Here is a 21,413-nt window from a genome sequence, read left to right as displayed (position 1 = left end):
ATATATGAAGTATGCTGAAGTAATTTTTTGATCTCATCAGCTGATTCATAAAAATAATTGGAATGGGTGCTACAAAAATTTGGAAAAGTAGTGTAATGCTTGAGAAAGAGTCTTGAGAAATCACTGCACACACAATGTCAAGGCTGAACAAGCAACACTTTATGGCTGTGAACTTTGGCCGTCAGGTGGCACTACGTGAAACACCGACATAGATCCATGTAAAGCACTACATGGGCTCAAGAGCACTTCTGAAAGTTGGTCTAAGAGATCACAGCTCATTGCTGCTTTCACAAATGAAGAGTGAAACTCTAACATGCTAGAAAAATAAAATGAATGAATTACAAATTCAAGATCTAGAATTGCAAACACCTTATCTGAGCCCAAGCTCATTTAAAGCAATCTGGAGTTAAGTGAGGAACTGTCTTGTAATCGGAAGAAAACAAAATTTTAGAATTCTTTTGTGGAAATGATTTTATGTCTGCTTGGCTATAAAGGAGCAGAACCAATCTAGTTTGGTGGTATTTCAGCAAGACGATGCCATGTATGACACTAAATGTTGTGGTGTAGATTATAAACGTTTTACGCTTTAATTTTATGACTTTTCCTTTTATATCGTTTGTTCTGTATAGATGCTGTCCCACAGTACAGTCAGAAAGTTAAAGCTGCAGTCGGCAGGTTTTCAAAATTGCGAGTCTAAAGTCGGAAAATTCGAACTGATACAACTTTCAGGTCCCTCCCCCAACCTCTAACAAACTCCGAATCGCCCCCCAAACCCCTCCCCCTCTGTGGACGAGGTTGTGCACGTGAGTTCACACCAGTGTGAGCGCACACAAGCTGGGGCAGACTCACGCTCAGCAGCGTGTGCACAAGCTGTGATTGACAGGTAGGATTCCTCCACCCTAACTTGATTGGTTAAAAACAGCCGGGAGCGCTCGGTTTTTGCAAGCATGATTACAGGCTTCAGAGGGAGCTACGGAATTCGTTATTTTTCCTAAACAGCCTATTTAATATTCTACTTCCAGAATCCCATGACAGTTCAAGCTAATATGACTAAAAAAAAGTTGCCGACCGCAGCTTTAAAGGTAGGGTAGGAGATCCTGGATTTTGAGTCCAGCGAAGCTGCATTTTGAAAATACACAGGTAAAAAGTCCCAACCCTTTTCTTCACTTTTCCCCCGAAGGCACGCCTCTAGAGTACATGAACGCGCACGAGCACGAAGGTGCACGAGCGCTGTTCTGACAGCAAGCATCGATCGTTGCCGTATTTAGTATTTAGTTTATGCTAACTATACGTTTAATAATGCTAGGTGCTAGCCAAGCTGGCTCTAGTTTAGCTTCCTGCCAAGCTTCTGGACGTGTAATTCGTTCACGGAGCAGGGTACGCGCACAGGGGGAAGGAGGAGCAGATTGCAGTTTGATAGACGGCATCAGTATCCAATCATTGTGAACGGTCTGTTCACAATGATTGGATACTGTTTTTCCTAGATTGTACGTTCTAGAGGCCACTAAAACTTTTCATATTTGTGTCAAAACCTTTAATTAATTGGTTGCAATGGGGGTGTGAAGAGTATTTCAAGCAATATGTAAAAAAATGTTCCAGAAAAAGATCCCCTACCCCGCCTTTAAGTCATTGTCTCAGTGATAATAACTGGTGCCAATGTTTTTATTTATTATGGCTATCATGCTATCTATGACCCTGAGAGTCTTTTTCACAAATCATATCTGCATTCAAAAACAATGTCTTGTTTTTATTTTCACTTAATTCAAGATCTTTCTAGAATAAACACACAAACATCAGCTGTTTGGATCTCCAGCCTTGCTAGATTTATTTATTTTATAAATAAGTCTCCTTCCACCAAACACTCCAAAGTAAGAAAAAAGGTGTTAACCTGGCCTGCCTGCAGTCCAGACCTGTGGTGATCCCGATCTTGGTGCAAAGTATGACAAAGGAGGCCCCAAATTGTTATGTATTTTTAAAAAAACAAAACAATATAAATACTCAGTTTCAGCTTTTCACATGTTGTCTACACCTCTCACCTTTAATTGTCAGCACACTTGATCTGCCATCAGGGCAGTGCAAAAACGTGAAAATCAATATAATGGTTTATGCAGTGAAGAATCAGAACTTTTTTGACAGAAAACATCTTTTGAATGGCCGAGAAAGTTGCAAGTAATTTCTAACCAGTTCATTTCACAGCACACTTCATTTGATCAACACAAAGAGATTACAATTGAAGAGATCCACGTGGCAGGCATGACAAAACCAAAGTATCAGGGAAAGGGTCATGCTTTTTTTATGTCTCTATTAAAATTAGGATCAAGCGTGTGGGAACATAGAAGTTGATACTTAAAGGGGCACATTTGCCATGCTTGAACAGTCATGCACATTAACTGTCAGGGCTCAGCAATCTAGATTTGACCATTCACACACAACACAAATATTGGTTATGACATGCTCAGGATCGACAGATAAAATAATAGTAGTGTGTGTTTCTCCAGTTCCATTTACATGTTGCTACAAGTGGAGTGAGGAAGGGAAAAAATGTTACCCTGCTGCTAAAATGGTGTTTGGCCTTGAGGGCACGGTTGGGTCTCTTGCCCCGTTGTGTTAATCAGAAGTTTTTTGTAGATGTGGTTAGTTTGTACCTTGTATACGTGATGTAGGACATCAAGGTCTGGAATTCAAGAGGGCGATGAAAGGCAAAGAGGGTAATTGTCACACAGTCCATATCTGCCACAGCTCAGCCGCTGACCTTTTGGACACCTACCGATCTCCTCCCAGGTCAAACCTCCATGTATGACACTGTTGCTTAAGGTTTGCGGCTGCACATTCTGGGAGGGACAGAGGATGGCTCTGCTCAAGTGTTATTCCAAGTCTATTAGCCACACGCTTGTCATTGTGTTTTGCACAGCTGAAATCGTCTGCTCGTATGCATGGCATGCCATCGCAGTATTTCATACCCCCTCCAAACAATACAAAGGATCTGGATATATTTTATAAGTGTGTGTTTAGTTTGGCAGGACACAGTTGGAGAAACAGCAAAGCCATGCCAGAACAGGTCTTCCTCTTCTAAGATTAGACCGTCTGTTTCTGCCCAAGTTTGTTTCCGGAGATTCTTCTCAGCAACTTGGAATCAAGTCAGTAATAAGCACCACAGGATGTGCCACCAAAGCATCAGTTTTAATGTAAAGTTAGAAGATACTGTCAATATCAATTTCAGAACTTACATGGTCAATCAGAAGCAGTAGTTGGAATTCCTCTTTTTGTCATTTAGGGTTAAAATAGAACGAAAACAAGAACAAAACATTTTAAATCGTTAATGTCAGCCATTGAGACAGTATCAGTGAACTGAATACGCTCACTTGTCGAAACCATGAATAAAATGACTTCAGATTCTTTATCAGTAGGCCTCTCTTGAGGTTCAGTGCATTGTGAGCACTAGCTCATATGAACATGAGGGTTGCTATCAAATGCATTTGTAACGGGATGTAAGGCCTTTGTTTGGCAGCCGCGCAAAAATACCCAACTCTTGTTTACGCTTGTATACAATTACTCACGTTGAAAAAATGTGCAGAAACAATCATGGCTGAATGACACAAGCAGTCCTCAGTTAACTAGTGATGCAGAAATAATTTAAATTTAAATTGATGTAAATCTACTAACCCCACAAACCCCTGACCGAAACGTTCTTTCAAAGTTTGGGCAATATTTTTTAAAGGATCTCTTTTAGTTATCTCCATTCTGATAACAAGTGGTGGAGAAAATTTTCACTGCTGTGGGATGCTGTGAGTGACGAGTTCCTGAAAGCAGCAACAAGCTCTGCTTTTGGGGCATTAGGACAGAGGGGGAATGTGCCGCTATGTTTGGAATTTTAGACGGGTCTGCCTGCCAGCCAGCACGTCTCTTGCCACCCCTACCCTTTTTCCCCTGCTGCCATCTTGCCCTCCTATACCCCCACCCGAATCTCTTAATGTCACCGCAGCCCGTGTGAACTGAACTTCCTCTTGGTCCTCAGCAGAACGAGCAAATTGATTGTATGCAGCTCCTTGTTTCTATTATTAGATGACAGCCCCCCTTTTTGTGTGCGCCATTCATCTTTTTTTTGTTTTTTTGTGCATCCTGTTGCAAGTGGGTGGAAGTGTTCTCTGATTAATTTCAAGACACACCCCATCTCAGAGTTGAGGGCAAGAGGAGGCATTTTTAGCTGCTTTATTTACTTGTACTCCGGCTGTTCTTCCGCAGAGGCGACACTGATTAAAGGACAGTCAAGTCAAAGACTATTCCTGATTTTGCTAGTTGTTAGGGTTTTTCATCAGTCTGCAGAGAACAAGGTCAGACAGTTCCTCAGTTAACCCCTGAACTCTCTCACAATCTATCAGCAGAAGAGCTCCTTGAAATTGAGGGCTGTGGGGGTTGGGGGAGGCTTTTTTTTTCCAAAATTGTGGTTGCTCTTTGACACAAGGACTCCACAGCCAATGGTTTTGCCATGCTTCACGTTGCTTTGATATGTTAACACAACTCCTTGCCTCGTGCAAGGAGATCAGGGAACTGAATATTTCAAATGCCCTCTGGGCTTTTCATCAAGGTGCTGAGGGATGTTAGACGAGTGCGGGCCTGCCTTCATCCTTCTGAAGAGAGACGCCTGTAAAAATGTCCTTTATTAAGACAACCCATAATGTTTTAGAAACACTTTTCCATTTTTCAGTTCAGTCCTAAAGGCAGGTACTTTAGGTCAAGCATATACCGTCTCTGCTTTTCCAACCATGATAGATGTTACTTTGGGGTCTTTGAAAGCATTTTGATAAACTGTGTTTCAGCTTTACGAAACGGGACAGGGGTGTGGTCAGGTGTAGGTGAGGCCTTTTTGTTGACACAGCAGGTGTCACTAAGGTAGACGTCACAGGGTTTAAATTCCAAGTCAAGCTGAACCGTGGCTGATCAAACAATGAGAGGTTTGACTCAGAAATTACCATTCTGTGATACAATGCTCAATCAAGCTTAAGTCATTGCTTTCAGGGCTTGATAATGATGTTGATGAAGTGCAAAGGAAATGTACTCCACTAAGCATCAGCAGTCTGACAGAAACAATCATTGACATCATTTTGTGCCCTTGTATGGACTCTACAATCTGATGGAAGGATGAGATAAAGAGTTCAGAGAACAGCAAGGGATCATGTGGGCTTAGTTTATGTCTTTTCACAAACCTTGCTGCACCTGCAGCAGTTTTACTCACTCATAACTAACAAATATTGCTGTATGAAGTCATGATACAAAGAAAAACAAACCATCTCAAAACAGGAAGCTGATTCAATTGAAGTAATTATTTCCGTGGTGACCATGATAGATATATATCAACCGGGCTGATGTTGTGCCCAGATGTTTACAAGAAAGTAAGAATATTGTATGAGCCTTAGTCAACAGAGTCAGTAGAGCACAGGAAAGTGCAACATTTTGCCAAAATCCGCTTTGAGCAGCGTCTGCCTTTGGTTTACCCAGCTTTTTGTGTTCTGGTTTTTAGCTCTTCCATGTAGCCTATGTTCTCATCAAGTTTGCTAACTCACCTCGTCCTGACCTGTGGGTGCTGGAGCGCTCTGCAGACAATGGGAGAACATTCACCCCCTGGCAGTACTTTGCACGTAAGTTCACATGCTTCTTTATTTTGCAATGTTTTACTTTTTGTTGTATTCTAAAGGAAAAAGAGTAATTTCCTGCTCACTGCTACAGTTTTTCACATATGACTGAATTACCTATTTGAGCTGTTGACTTGAATTGAGCATGAGGAACAAAATTTAACCTACATTTGCTTACAGATATAATTAACAAGACTTCCAACACTTGGAAATGTCAGCTATTCTCTTTTGTCATCGGATGACAAAATCTAAGCTTCTATTTTGATAGCATCTGGTTATCTTTTTGGAATAAAAAAGTTAACTGAATTGAAATGAAATGAAGAATACCTGGTAGATTTAGTCTAAGAAACAAGCTCTTTTCACTGCAGACATTGTTGAATTAATTACGGAGACAAGGGCAAATGTGTTACTAATCTTGGTAAAGCCATCTAAAGATCCAGCATATATATTCCTAAAACTCCTGGCACAAGACCACACAAATAGAATGCAGTTATTATTAATAATACCCAGTTATTTCCTGCCATGGCAAGTTAATCAGTCTGCCATGAAAAACGCCTATTGTGAAGGTGGATATAAGTGTGTTTACTGGTGTATGTTTAATCCTTACACACTGATTAACCTGCTTAAGAGAGTTTAACATAGCAAATGTGTGTGTGTGTTGTGTGTGGTCCAGGTTTTTACTGGTGTTGTAGGGATGAACTGAAAAAGTAAAAAAGTCCCCATAATATAAGTTATAGTACCGTATTTCCTCACATATTTATGACATATCACTTCTCTTTGTATGATTTGTCATACTTTTCTACAAAGCCTTTTTTTTATCCCTCTAAACAAAATTTGGAATGGTGTACACTGAACATGCCTCATTTCCATGTACGTGTGTGAGCTGATTCCTATAGGAATCCCCGTAATCTCTGATAGGTGTGTGTAACTCTGATGTGCTTGGTTTTGTTCCCCTCTGCAATTTGTCTCGAGCACGTTCGAATACCCCCAATTTTTGTATTTAATAGCAGAGTTATATTGCAATGTGTGCCAAGAAGTTGGATAAACAAAGCAGTGAATGAACAGACAACAAGTTTGATAAACTGTGACCACACACCCAACACTTCCAACACCTAACTATGCAACAGCATACAAACTGATCTTAAATGGTTCAGAAAGTATTACTCATTTGGCACCATTGTATGATGTGTCACTCTGTCAAATGCCGAATCCAATGTAGAAGAAAAATGTTTGAAAGAGCCTTAACTAACACGTTTAATGTTTGCTGACTTGTCATGTCTCTGTTACGATATCTCATATCTGGCAAGCACCTGTACACAGCTTATCAACAGTGCTGTGATTAATTGGATTTACACTCTCATGTTCATGCTGAAGTTTGATCTGTCCTTCAGCAATATATTTTTTTAATACTTTTTTTACAACTATGTTACAACTCTGTACTTTTCAGAAATTTCCATCCCCTATCTAATTTATAAACAGCACTGAAACCATTCATGTTGACACAAAAAACTTTAAGAGGTTATCATATTCAAAATCCAATATACCCTTATGCTCTTCCCCTTCTTGTTTAATTGACTAACAATGTGGCTGATTTGTACAGGCACTTGAAGAAAGGAGTTGCTGTAAAAGTTGGTGATGCAGTTCTTTTTTTCTTTGTCAGATTCAAAGCGTGAATGTATTGAAAGGTTTAAAAAGCAGCCCAATGCCCGTGTTTTAAACGACGACGACCAGCTCTGCACCACAGAATACTCACGGATCATCCCTTTGGAGAATGGAGAGGTAAAATATTGATTAACCGGAAAACAAATGGAAAAAGAAAAGAAAAAGATATATTGAAATCAAAAACAATTATCCTATTTTAAACTTTGTACTTCTCCAGATTGTGGTTTCTTTGATCAACGGCCGGCCAGGCTCAAAAAACTTTACCTACTCACCGGTGCTGCAAGACTTTACAAAGGCCACCAACATCCGCCTGCGCTTCCTCCGCACCAACACCCTGCTCGGCCACCTTATCTCGAAGGCCCAAAAAGACCCCACTGTCACACGCAGGGTGAGACACAAACTGTATAACCTCACACTAAGGTGTCATGCTGGCACACTCTAGTTTCCCATTTGGGCAAGCCAAACTTACTGTTTTGCACCTGGTGTCTGCCAGTTTCTTTTTTGCTGAGCCAAACACACTGCTCTGCTTATACATTCATCATTTTGAAGAGTTAATGTCAGATTTGTCTGTCCAGCCAGCATGGGAATTTATTTTGCTGATGACTGGTTTGAACAGCTTCTTCAGGCAGCAGGTGTGAGATATGGCACCTCTCCCTAAACCACAGTATAATATGTTATTTAAAGAAGCAGTTTCTGGCTTCCAAGGAGCCAGACTTTCTTTTAATCTTTTATTGAATACAAGTGATAATAATAGTATTAACGTGGTTTCTGAATGTCTTTTAAAGTTTGCTGCTTTTTCAATAATTCCCAGTCCTTGTACCTGATCAATTTCAGAGGAATGGGTGTTTTTTAAATGTTCTACGAAACTTAACACCTATGAATTATTAAAAAAAAAAGGCAACTAACTCAACCAGTGGTGTATCTTTTAATAACAGACAACTTAGCAAAGACTTGGTTCTCATTTTTATCTGTTTGCACTTTATTACTAGCAAAACATTGTAAAGACACACAATTTGTTCCCATTTCTATAGTTGCATCTATGAAAAATGTTAAAGAAAACACATTAGTTTTGCATCAACAAGGTGAACTCACCATGGTTTACAGTATGTCCTTGAAAATATCAGCAAAGTTGAAAAGTGAAGGACAAAATTAGTTACAAGCCTTGAATACAATCAAGAGCAGATGAACAATAGCCGTAGAAGATGTCCTTCAGAAATAGAAAAACACTCCAGCAAAGACCTGAAACAGGGCCTGAGATATGCATCAGGACCTTCAGTTGATCCATCTACTGTTCACTGAAGCTTTGTCAGAAACGAAATGGTCCATGGAAGAGTGGCTTCCAAGAAGCCATTCTAAGAAAGGGAAACTGGAAGAAAGGTGGAGATATGCCAAATGGCACAAGAACTGGACTTAAAATCTGTGGCAACAGGTCTTATGGAGTGATGAACCCTCTCCAGAGCTCAGTAATATTGAAGCAGTGTGGGATCATCTTGATAGAAATCAGAACAAAACACAGCCAACAAAAACAAGAGTGACATTTTTTTTTGACTTGACACACTGTATACATCAACTCTATCTTATTCTTATCTTTTTTATAAAATGCACTGATTAACCCCGTAAAACCCTTAGCTCATGGGTTATGGTTTAAGTTTGTTATGTCTGATTCATCTTTGCTGCCAAGCAGGGCCAGACATTTCTTATGCTGTGGTTGATGTCTCTGATAACAGAACTACTACTTTGAAGTTGTGCTGGTGCTAACGTTTTGCTTATTTGCTGACAGTATTACTACAGTATCAAAGACATCAGCATTGGGGGACGCTGCGTGTGCTATGGGCATGCTCAGGTGTGTGGCAGGAGTAACCCAGACAACCCACAGAGGTCAGTAATACTCTTCATTTTCAGCAGTGCTACGAACATCTGACATGACACTTGTGTGGAAAGCTGTGGTTGAAGCATTTTTCAGCACTCATTAATTAGAATCTGAGCTATTCCCTCATTAGATTTTCAACAGTTGACTTTTAAGTGTAACTTCAACCAGAAATTCCAACTCTTCAGCTTATTTATTAACAGAGTTATGTTGTCTCTTTGTACAATGGGCTCCACTGTGTGATGGATTCTTCTGAAAGAGACAGGGTAAAGACAAAAGGCATGCTGCCAAGTCCAGTCTGTCAAGCATCATACAGATACAGTCAAGAATACAGAAATATCTCTAATGAAGTGAAGAAGGATAACCAGTGAAGATGGTATTGACATCAAGATTGTGAAGTGCACCATTTTATTTTTGTTAATCTGTGATAAACTGCTGCTTTGACCCAGCTGAAAGCTGAAAGCTGAAAAGAACAACATATGATTTATGGATACTTGATAGTTTTTGATTGTTTGACAGTAACTTGAAGCATTTTTAAATTACTGTTCTCAATGGCTTTAAGCCGTTCTAATATTTTCTACGATAACACCGGAGAGATATATGATAACAGCAAGTTCTTGAAGGGAAAAACACACAAATCAGCCCAGATAAGACTGACTGACCAATGACTGACCTCAGCCTTGACCGGTGACCCTGACGTACATGCAGTTCTGTGCCGGTAAAGTTTACCTGCATGAGCCACACGGTGCTTCACATGGGCACAGGAGTACACAAAAGCAAGCATGGCTGTGAATATAGAGGATTATAGATTGATGATTCTATTATATAACAACAGAGATGTATAGCAAAACTACAGATGTTACCCTTTTCATCAATAAAAGGGTATAAACACACATGATATCTATTCATTAAAATGATTAATTTAGGCACCGATGACACAGCCCTTCATAAAAGTCAGTTTGTGACAAAATTCCATTTGAGATAACAATCTTCTAAAACTATCTAAGTCAATCAATAACTTTGAAATGAATAGAGATGTGTTACATAATAGGTTATCAATTTGCGAACTATTTTAAAAAGGATGTTTTCCTTTAAAAAGTAACCTGAAATAAAGAATAGTGGCGCAGCCAGACTCTTGTGCCTTTTAATGATAGTCAGGTATAGGACTTCAGGCTTTTTATCCATTCACATGTCCTATAAGGAGACTGGTCTTCTGTCATTGCAGCTGAAGTGTATGATGTGGCCAAGTTTTACAATTTTTCTTAGACAACATGTTGGCCTTTAAGTGAATCATCCTGCATCGACCTGTTTTTTTTTGTTTGTTTTTTTTCCTCATGCTTTCATCAGATGTCTTTTAGTCACCATATCTTCACCTACAGGAGTACCCTGCTCTGGACAGTAATCGGGCAGATATTGGTTGTCAATCACAACAGAATTGTGTGCGGTATTATTACAAATAACAGACTAGATATCTCCTTTTTCTCCCCTCAAACTCACTCAACTGATTTGACACGTATGCATATTGCGAGCAATGGCTTGTGACACTGTGTTGTGCATATTTGCATTGTATTTGCGCATAGAATGAGGCCCCCATTACATCATGAGGTTCTATCCATAGTCCAGGGGCAGTTCTGTTCACAGCATGTGTGGTTAAACTGCTCTATTGTCTGATGATACAGTGGAAGATACATCTGTACGGTTTGTTAGTAGACAGCAGGGTGAAGGGAACGTGGCTGGGCAAAGCATTTTAGTATCCTTACAGGTCTTCACAACACACCTCACCAATATTACTGATGTATCAGTCATTTGAAACACAGTTATTCATTTATTCATTACATTATGAACTGTATCTCTGCATCTTGTGGATTTTGCTAATGTGTTTGTCTAAAACAACTTCATAGTGCTAAAATGTCAGTGATGTGCAGTTTGCACTGTTGCTTTTGAGCTGTTAAAAATCACTGACTCTCAGTGTGTCATCTCCTCTCTTTAGGCTCCCATGTGAGTGCCAACATAATACCTGCGGTGACTCATGTGATCGCTGCTGCCCAGGCTTTAACCAGAAGCCATGGCGGGCTGCAACTGTTGACAGCCCAAATGAGTGTCAGCGTAAGTGTTCTTGTACAATGCTTCATTGGTTGTGTTAACAAAACCACACTCTGCTTTTCCCCATGCTGCTGGCTCCGTGAATTACGACCCCCACAGAGGACTGAAGTGTCCTCTTGCCTCTGATACTGAAGCCCTGCTGTGGATGCCCTCATATGGTATTGTTGTTAGCCTCAGTGAAGAGTCAAGAAGACATTCCTCACATGGTGTGTGATGAACAGCAGAATGCACAACTAGCTCCGGGATAGCTGCTTTTTGTCTTCTTACTTAGCTCTTCAGTCGGCTAGCCGGGCCCTCCTGCGCCAGCCTAGACAGTGGAAGCTAATCGGCGATTCCTCCAGGCAGCCAGCACTGCCTGTGTGAGCTGGAGTCTAATCGCTTTGGACTGTTGACACATTTTCCCGGCATGAAATATAAGCTGTCAGCAGCCACGAAAACAAACAGAGAAAGATGAAGAAGACTTGTAATCCAGTCAGGGCGATCATGCCATTAAAATGCACCCTAACCATTCATAAACACTGAGACACAGGGGTGGCATTCAGGAAGTGGATATTCCGTTTTCTTAAGCTTGGATTTTACAGTTACTTTTAGTATTTAACAAGTAGCTTAAGGTTCTTGAAGTCAGAGTTAATTTACTGAGTATATAGACTAATTCTGAGTGTGTGTGTCTGTGTGTTTGTTTCGGGGGTTTCCACCTCAGCCTGCCAGTGTTTCTTCCATGCCTTTGACTGTTATTATGACCCAGAGGTGGAAAAGAGGGGAGCAAGTTTAGACACCTTCGGCAGGTACGATGGAGGAGGAGTGTGTATCAACTGCCAGGTAAGAAATGCATATCAAGTCTAAACTGATTCTTGTGAGTGCATCTGTCTGTTTTTTTAAAGGCATAGGGAGTATCAAAAAAAAGAAGGTGGAAAAAAAAAAGCATTCTATACTGTATTATTCACTCTAAAACGTGTGCAAACTGATTTGTGAAGTCATCTACTGGCCAAAATAAAATTGTGCTATTGTGTGATACGTTGACAGGTTTTGTTCTGGAATATCGTAGAGAAGAAGAGAAATTGATGTTTTATCTCATCACCATAGTTTGGTGTTGTCTGATTACCCAGATGTGTTTTCTGTTGAAATTGTCATGGAGATGAATGTTGTGGCTAAAATGGACTTTCAGTTATCTTTCATGGCACAATGATAGTAAAATAAAAATATTTTAATCTAAAAAAAAAAAAAAAAATTATGAAAGCAGGCAAAGTGGCTACAGCTCCCAGTAACTTGTAGAATTATTTGAATTAATGGTCTCAAAGTCTGCCAATGTGTAGAAATGGCTCAAAGAGACATTTACATTTTTGTTGTGTTGTGTCTATGAGCCTCTTTTAGATCTGCACTGACCGTCTTGGACTTAATTTAGTACATTTTATTGGTCAAAGCACAGAGTGCTTTCAAACAAACTCTTGTTATGACGGCAGAGTGAAGCTACAGTCATTCATTTTCAGCACCACTGATTAAATAATCCCAGTGTGGGCATTGATATTTTTTAGAGTGCATGGATAGATTTAACCCTGTTGATATGTGCTAAAATTTTAGACAAACCCAAATAGATTCAAGCGTGTGCACCAGATTATTGTTGTGTAATCATTATGCCCCAGAAAAAAATAAATAAAAAATTACCATGACGTTCGTGTACACTTAGTTCAGTTTTAAGGGGATCCCTGATTACTTTTTTTAAAATCCTTCCTCAGCACAACACTGCTGGAGTGAACTGTGAGAGATGTATCGAAGGTTTTTACAGACCTTACGGAGTGCCGACTGAGTCTCCCACTGGATGTATACGTAAGTCAAATGTTCTCTTTTTCATTTTGACCTACTTTATCTTTACATCCTAATGAGTAATAATTAATTAATTAATATATATATATATATATTGTAAATAGAAGTTAATTTTGCCAAGATCTGGGTGTTGCCCAACTATTTGGGAGATGGTTGAGAAAAATGTTGGGGAGATTTGTGACGGCTTATGCATCTCTGAAACCGTTAACAGTTTCTTTAATTTTACTGAGAGTGGATTGTTTTATTTTTTGGAGTGAGGCAATCTGTTTTCCTTTAACTCATCAGAGAGTGAAAATGTCTACCGAGGCTGCTGGTGTATAGCCATGCCTGAGAGATCCGAGCAAACATACTGAAACACTTTGCAATGGTGACGAGACAAAAAGTGTCGATGTGGGACAAAATTGGGTTTGCGTTGTTGCAAAAGTCTGGTGCCTGTGTTGTTTTGTGACGTACAGACCACAATATCTTCTGATGGCTCTGATATGCAAAACAAAAAAATTCAACAGCAAAACGTCTAGCCATCAAAAACAACTGAAACTCAGAAACTTCCATGCGTTTTTAGCGAATGCTATAGTATGGATATTTACACCGTGTCACTACTGTATCAGACAGTAGCATACATGAGCATATTGTTGCAACCGACCCCTTTTGGACCAGATAATGGACTTTAATTGTACAGAACGTTTTGCAGTTTAGAAAGTGCAGTGAGTAAGTAATCGACTATCTGATGCAGAAGCAACACGATGTGAATTCCACAATATTGCTCTCATTTGAACAATTACATTTTTTAGGCTTTAGTTGTTTTGGGTGACAAAAAAAATTGCTCTTCTGGTGCCTCTGAATAGCTTTTTAGCGCTGGCCCAACTAAAGCTTCTGAACTAAGAGCTCCCAAAACTAACAGTCCTCTAAGCAATGTTTGCTGCAGGTAAGATCTCGCCTACTTATAAGAGCTATTTATCATCTCTCTTTACAAAAAAAGGATAAATAAATGAATTAATAAACTAACTAACTAACTAATAAATAAATAAATAGATAATCCCTTTAAAGCTCGAAAGGCAATAAAACCTAAAAATATTTTGTATATGTTTCCCAAGGGTCGCTCATGTAAGAATAATTGCTGCTGCTGCATCAAAAAAAAAGAAAAAAAAGAGCTTGATTCCAGAAATGCTCAGCAGTAATCACTGCCATCTGCAGTTGTGCAAAAAAACGTATGCTCCCACTGCTGCTGCTTTCTAAAACGGTGCTGTTTTTTGTCCTGTTTTATGTCCTGTTTTATGTTCTCATGACATATGTACTTCAGATGCTTTAAAAATCTACATGTGAATTGAAAACCAAAATAAAGAGTTAAAGAAGTTTTGGCTGAAAGCTACAAATGTCTGCTCTTCTCTCCAAACTTTTTTGGGAAAAAAAAAACCCATCCACTTTTATACTTGTGAGTGATGCCATTATAAACCATCTCTTAAAACTTTCTAAATGTTGTTGTGTCACTGGAATTTCGTATGTGTCCGTTATCTTTTTGTTTTGTACCTCAGAGTCTCCCTATTAGCTTTTAAACAACTCTTCAGCTCACTTTTTTCAACAGCTTCAATCGGTCCTATGAGCACATTGCTTTGTATTTGCAAGCTTTTCCAGGTTGTAGCTGCAGATGTTTTTGCACCTAATTAATGTCTCACCATGAGGGCATTTTACCTACAGTATGTATGACTAACCAGTGAAGCCAAAACATGGTTTTATTTAAAGAAAGGATTAAGCAGCTTGTTTTACACAGACACAAAATGCATCATTGTACCATCCCCACTGCCATCACTGCTTGTGTTATTGCTAAACTGCCATTGTTTACAATACTTTAATGCTCCATGGCTATTTCTCACAGTATAAATAGCTGGCAGTTGTGTTTGGATATGACAAAGTAGTTGAATTAAACTAGCTGCTCGGAACACTGAAAAGTAAACCGTACCATCCACAAACTTAATGAAGTCAGCTTAGCAGGGGAATTTTCTCTGAGTCAGTAAAAGGAAGAATCATCATTTGCTTTTAAGAGCTCTCTTCTTGAAATGGAAACCTTCTACATTCCTATTTAGCTGTTCAGTGCAGAAAATGTATTTTTTCCTGGTTCTTTTACTGTCAGCTCGAACTTATCTTATATGCATATGTTATTATCATCAGATTGTTACTTATTTGCATTATTTTTTTTTTTTACAACATCATTTAACACCTGTTAGCCTGCAGCTGTGATGAGAGGACAACTGCTGGCTGTGAAATGGGGTCTGGGAGGTGTATCTGCAAGCCACAATATGCTGGAGAAAACTGTGATCGCTGTGCTGACGGATTCCATTCCTACCCCCAGTGCATTCGTAAGTTTATTTACTTTAATATGCTTTGTATTAACTCATTAAGACACGAGGTATTTAGACATGTGTGTATGTTCACTCATGGGGAACAAAAACTTAAAATTAGTGATTATATAAAGATAACCAAACATGCAAGTTACCATTTTGAGAGATCAAAACAAGTACAGTACTAAAAAGGTTGAAGTTAGCCTTGCTAATGTCCTTTCAAAAATCCTGGCTAGCAGATAAGGAGGTGCTGTGATCCCGAGTGTTTCATCTTTCACACAGGCAGGTGGAACTGCCAAGCTTCCTCTTTGATGGCTATAATAATTTCCTTCTTCATCTTTTTTAGCCTTTTTTGTCTCTCTCTGTCAGGTTAACCCCTGCAGGACAAAGCGTAATTGAAAGAATTAAGCCTTTAATGCTGTAGGGCTACATGTCAAGAGACCAATGCACATATTGTAGAGCTGATTTGTGTTATTGCACATTCCACATAGCCATGCCATAGCTACATCCAAACAAACAGATACAGAAATTAGACATACAAAGAGAATATTTCTTTGTTATCGCATTGATCTTTTCTGGCACAGACCCGGCAGTCTGCTTGGGTGTAAAGATAAGCCGCTCAGCCTTTCATCTCCTGAAGTTATTTATGGTGTTTCAATGTTCTCTCTTTGAGTGACATGCTGTTGTTTAGATCGTTGGATGATCATGCTCCTGATGTCATGCAGGTCCTGTGATCCATGTGTTTGCCAAGGGAAATTTAAATGCTTTTTAATTAACTGCAAAATAGTCAAAGGGCTCATTGCGTGACATCCAGTGCATGTAAAGTTTCACATTTAAATTCCCCTTATAATCTGGTCTTGACCGGAACTATCATGGAAAATTGAAGGTGTTGTTTTTTCACGCTTCAAACCCAGCACACCTGAGGTATGTAGATCTGCCTGAGGTGTATTGTTTCCCTTGACATCAACTTAAACGTAATCATCATTTATGAGTAAAAGATTTATTACTCTAAGTCATATAGTCTGTAAGCACTGACAAACTAGATTAAACATGTCTGCACTCATTAATATTGGTCTGAGATTCAAGAGATGCTTTTTTGATGTCTTTCTTTTTTGTCTTTATGAAATGATTGCAACATGCTATAGGTTATCTTTTAAATGGAGGTTTTGTAACTTTTGCCCTGGAAGGCTATTGTGGACATATCTGACAATTACATGAAAACATTTCATTTGAAAAACATAGTGTATCAGCAACCTCAGTAGACAAAGCAAGGAAGAAATAATCAGCCGTGTTTGTTACAGACATTGTTATTAATTATGTAACACGAGCTAAAAGCAATGTCACAGTCATCAGAATACCAGTCATGATAAGTCTATCAGAGGCCGCTGGGCAGCTCAACTGTTTGAGCAGGCGCCCAATGTAGAGACACAAAAGTTCCTCTTCACAGCAAGCCAGTTTGAGTCCTCAATGCATGCCATTCCTCTCATTCTGCCCACACTGCTGCCTCTGCTGCCTCTGCTGTGTTGGATTAAAGGGCACTCAAATTGAATAAATAAATCAATGAATAAGTAAAATACAGCTATCAGCAAAAGTATGAGCATGTAGAACTCAAAACACTTTGAGACGAACACATTCTATAGGCTGAAGATTCAAGGAAATAGAAAAGATTTACTTTCCACCTCAATATTGTATGTGCAGGATGAAAGGCAACCTTACTTCATTGTCTAAAAAAGTGAAAAAAGTCTGCCCATCACTAAATCTGAGGGTCAGTATTGAACATGCTAAATTTTATTTCTTCCTTCTATACGAAAATTGAAGCCTAGAAATGAACATTGTAGTAGTCATGTGATGCTGCAGTTGCTAGGGAACCTGCTGAGACTACAAAAAAAGAAAACTGCTCTGAAGCAATATAATCCTCGCTAAGCCAACCAGCTGCTAGTTGATGCTACAGATTTTCTGCACAAACATAAGAGCGGCATGAATGGTCACCCCAATCTTATGGCAAAGAGGCAGATTTGTAGAAAACTTAAAGAAGCTGAAGTCTGTGCCCTTTCATGCTTTTTAAAGTCAATTTGATTCTTGCAGGAAATACAATTCTTCCCTGCCATACTTGAAGTTGACACATGAGGTTTTGCTTGATTACAGTTTCCCATGACAGGAGGTCTTCATTTCTGTGTCTTTCTTTTGCAATCAGGATACCCCGTGTACCCGATGACCACCAAATCTCCAGCAGGTACTATTGTCGGTGAGTTCAGTAAACAAAATTTTGTAACATGCCATGGTGCTTGATAGGCATGTTTAAACAGTAATTCTTGTTTCTCTCTCTCTCTCTGTATAGTGCCCAATTCCTGTCCCCCAGGCTATTTTAACTCACCCAGTTGTCGACGTGAGTGTGGTCATACCAAAGATAAAGATTTTTTTTGTGGTTGTGCTACATTAACTGCTTTTATTGCTGGTTCCCATTTGAATTTCCTGTATCTACAAGAAATCTGCTCATGCCCTATGGGAAAGCTTTTTTATAGAGCATTTAATGAGTCACATTCACTTAGAGGCAGGGCAGACGGTTAAAGCTGACTGTAGAGGACCATGTAAGGTACCACTGAGTCTGACTGTCTTTGCTGTTAAGTTAAACGTAAAAAACATGTGCTGAAGGTCTGTCGCCGGAAGGCTTAGTGTATATATGTATGAGGTCATGTTTGAAGGCCTTGTGAAGCCTGGTGTCTGTTATGTTTGGGTTTGTTGGGATGGTTAGAATGCTGTCATAATGCATGACAATGCACAGTGACAGCAGATAACGTGCAGTTGTTTTAGCATAGCAGTCTGATGGTCTCAAATGATCGGTCCATCAGTGGGGATTGAAGTGATCTCTGTCCCCTTGTGATAGCTGTAGTCATGTGGGACTGTTCTCTGAGAACTCACCAGTCTAATATTAGTTATGGCCCCTGTTCTAAATTCCATTTTCTGGTTTTCTTTAAGCTGGGAAACCCATTATTAGTAATATGGCATTACTATTAAAACAAAGACCTTTAGCCTCCATCTATTTCAGGAATCTGAATTTTATAGAATAAAATCAAATAACAGCATTCCTGTAGCATGTCTGCTTAGAAACTTTTCTTTCATCCTGTTAGCAGACTGAAAAGGATTTTCATCAGCAGCCTTTCGAAAAGCCTATTTCACAGTTTTGGAGCTGCTTAGAGGCAGAGTAACGCGTGGTAGTCTCTCTGGTACCAAGTCTATTAACATACCAATATCAGATGAGGTTTGACAAGACGTAGGCACCTGTGTGGCTGTACCACTGTGTGCAACAGAATGAGAATAGCTCAGCTGAGCTAAGGTATTTGTTATTCTAACTAGCTGGAGCAAAGAAAGTGCCCCACTCAGTATCAATCATTTCAATCAACAGTGTCTGTTAGTTTGAATTTAAGTGGTTTGCTTTTATTGTTGAAATGAATTTTTTTTCAATTTGTTTGCGCGCAGCGTGTATTTGTGACCGCAGAGGAACAGTGTACGGAGTATGTGATGCTACAGGGCGCTGCCTGTGCCGTCAGGGTGTGGAGGGGGAGCAATGTGACCACTGTGGACCTGGATACCACTCCTTCCCAAACTGTCAGGGTGAGACAAAACCACCTTGCTGACAACCATTTACTCCCACAGACTGTAAAAATGTATCAGTGTTAGCTGTCAGAATAATTGTGGAACTTAACTTTTGTTTGATAAAGGTGGCAGTAGGATGTTAATTAGTGAACCATAGAAGTGAACTTGTGTGAAGTAAAAGATTAACAAAACCAGGTTAAAGTGAGTAAACACAGACTTTGAATTAGAAATTCTTCGTCATTCTGATCGAGACTAATCTTTAAGTACATTAAAATACATTTTACAGAATGTTTGCTATGTAGCTACAAACTATGCTAAAAAAATTGGTTTGCCCACTCATGCTACCTTGGCACAAAAGCTCTAAATGCTTCTTTTTTGAGAAATGCTATCAATTAATCCATGTATATAGACAAATAATATTAAGGAATGGACAGCAGCCTCCCGAAGAAAAAGAGTCGTAACCTGTAAACTGTTAAATGATCCTGTTAAAAGAACCTTTCCTCAGGCAGCTTATTTTTGCACAGTTCATTTTGAAAAAGACATTTTTAAAGTTAAATTTACAATTTGTAATGAACATAACAACACAGCAGAATTAACATTTTTCAAAGTTGAAATGATTTCAAGTTGAATTATATATTAATATTTAAATGAGCCTTTTTGGAAGTTTTCTTCAGGATTACTTTCTTCTTTCATCAGCATGTCGCTGTGATGGGGTTGGTGTGGCTGATTGTGTCTGCAGTCCAAATGGTCAGTGTAATTGCTTCCCTAACTATCACGGACAGGAGTGTGACGAATGCGCATCAGGTTACTATGGATACCCGGACTGTGTTGGTGAGTGAGTTTAATCCCTGTAGAAAAATTAAATGTCGCTTCTGGTTTCACTGCATCCACTGTGGCCTCTTCTCATGACATTGGAGCAAAATAAAAATCTTTTCCTACAGTGTCCTGTAAAATCCTACTTTGTCGTCTGCACTGATGTTTTTAGCAATGTGTATGACACAGTAAAGAGAACAGGAAGATGCGACGTATTTGACCGTCCCATGAATAGGCCACTGGGAACGTCTTAAGGAAATGTGATTCTAAAAACAAACAGGCTAATCTCAAGAGTTCTCCTAAACTGTTTTACATGTCAGAGTCACTGAATCCCAATGATGGCAACACTGTAAGCTATAACTTCTGCTTATTTTCTGTCCTCAGCATGCCAATGTTCACGAGAAGGCTCTTATGGGTCATGCAACCCAATATCGGGGCAGTGTTTCTGTCTCCCAGGTGTGGTGGGCCAGCAGTGTGACCGCTGTGCCTCTGGGCTGAGATTCCCCCAGTGCTCAGGTAACCTGGGGATGCCATTGTACTCATGAAAGCTTTTATTCCAGGGTAGAAAATAGACCTCAATCTACTCACATTTTGTGCTTTGTCACTATGAGTAATTTAGTACGATTTCTTGACAGCTGGTATTTACCAAAAGGCTTCGTGCTTATCTGGAGATTGTTTGATTAGCGCTGTTACATATGTTTTTTATGTGAGTTTCCCTTATAGTGTGTAAAATTCTGGGATAAAGATATGTAAATGAATCACTACCACTCATATACAAAGCTTTTGTGCCTTGAAATTCACTGTCACTTGTGCCCTTATTTACCACTGAAAAGGAGCATGTCATAACTTGGGCACCTGACATGGCAGGGAGTTGCTGTGCTGAAAGAGGCACAGGTGATTCTCCATTCGTGTGAACCTATTTGGAATGCCAGAAGAAGACGTTATAGGAACATTCTTTTGATTGCCTAAGCCGTGTTATTTTTTAATTGATTGAAATAAGTCAAAGACGACCTGGAATGTCTAACAAGAAGGAAAAATGTACAAGCCACACTACATTTTTTTTTTTTGTTGCAACTCTTCATGGTTTATTTTTAGTTAATTTATGCTATTTAAAAAAAAAATGTAATGGACCAATCATAAATTTTATAGGAATATCCTTGTACACTCTGTTTTGATCCAAGCCAAAGAGTGCATCTAAAATATTTTACTTGAACAGATAATCAGATCCATGTTTTTAAGATATAAGATTATTATGAGATAATTAAAATTATCTCAAAAGAAACAAGCTGTGTCTGTGTCATACATGAGTTACAGGATCCTGAGAGTCAACAGATCTGCTTGATTTAAACTAATTTGCACTGCTCCTGGTAGACTCATCTGGTCTTTTTTTAAATAGGCTGGTCGCACCTGTGTTTTTAGATCAGCACAGTTGTAGGATGCCACCTTTAAAACTTGACACTCCCATCAGCACGATTGCATCAGAGGCCTGAGTTGGTTTTTAGGTCCTTAATGTTGAATGTTAAAGCACCTTTTTTATTAGGGCTCAGCAATATGCTCCTGAGGTTTTTTACCAACTTTTTGTGGCTA

General features: G+C 39.3%; 1 protein-coding gene across 5 annotated transcripts in view; it reads left to right on the top strand.

The window, feature by feature from the left end:
• LOC142399009 (laminin subunit alpha-3-like) overlaps positions 1-21,413 on the top strand; it is a 62,349-nt gene that overhangs the window by 8,021 nt on the left and 32,915 nt on the right. For 4 of the 5 annotated variants that reach the window (XM_075483333.1, XM_075483332.1, XM_075483335.1 and 1 more), the window contains exons 3-15: positions 5,519-5,636; positions 7,291-7,409; positions 7,510-7,680; positions 9,073-9,170; positions 11,150-11,265; positions 11,963-12,081; positions 12,996-13,086; positions 15,306-15,437; positions 17,614-17,664; positions 17,758-17,805; positions 18,897-19,031; positions 19,710-19,844; positions 20,211-20,342. In XM_075483333.1, the coding sequence (XP_075339448.1) occupies positions 5,519-5,636; positions 7,291-7,409; positions 7,510-7,680; positions 9,073-9,170; positions 11,150-11,265; positions 11,963-12,081; positions 12,996-13,086; positions 15,306-15,437; positions 17,614-17,664; positions 17,758-17,805; positions 18,897-19,031; positions 19,710-19,844; positions 20,211-20,342 (1,465 nt within the window). The remainder of the gene's footprint in view (positions 1-5,518; positions 5,637-7,290; positions 7,410-7,509; positions 7,681-9,072; positions 9,171-11,149; positions 11,266-11,962; positions 12,082-12,995; positions 13,087-15,305; positions 15,438-17,613; positions 17,665-17,757; positions 17,806-18,896; positions 19,032-19,709; positions 19,845-20,210; positions 20,343-21,413) is intronic. The other variant, XM_075483334.1, reaches the window with a different exon arrangement.

Source organism: Odontesthes bonariensis, chromosome 14 (assembly GCF_027942865.1).
Source record: "Odontesthes bonariensis isolate fOdoBon6 chromosome 14, fOdoBon6.hap1, whole genome shotgun sequence".
NCBI lineage: Eukaryota > Metazoa > Chordata > Actinopteri > Atheriniformes > Atherinopsidae > Odontesthes > Odontesthes bonariensis.
The sequence above is the reverse complement of the archived record's forward strand: the minus strand, read 5'-3'. Positions and strand labels throughout refer to the sequence as shown.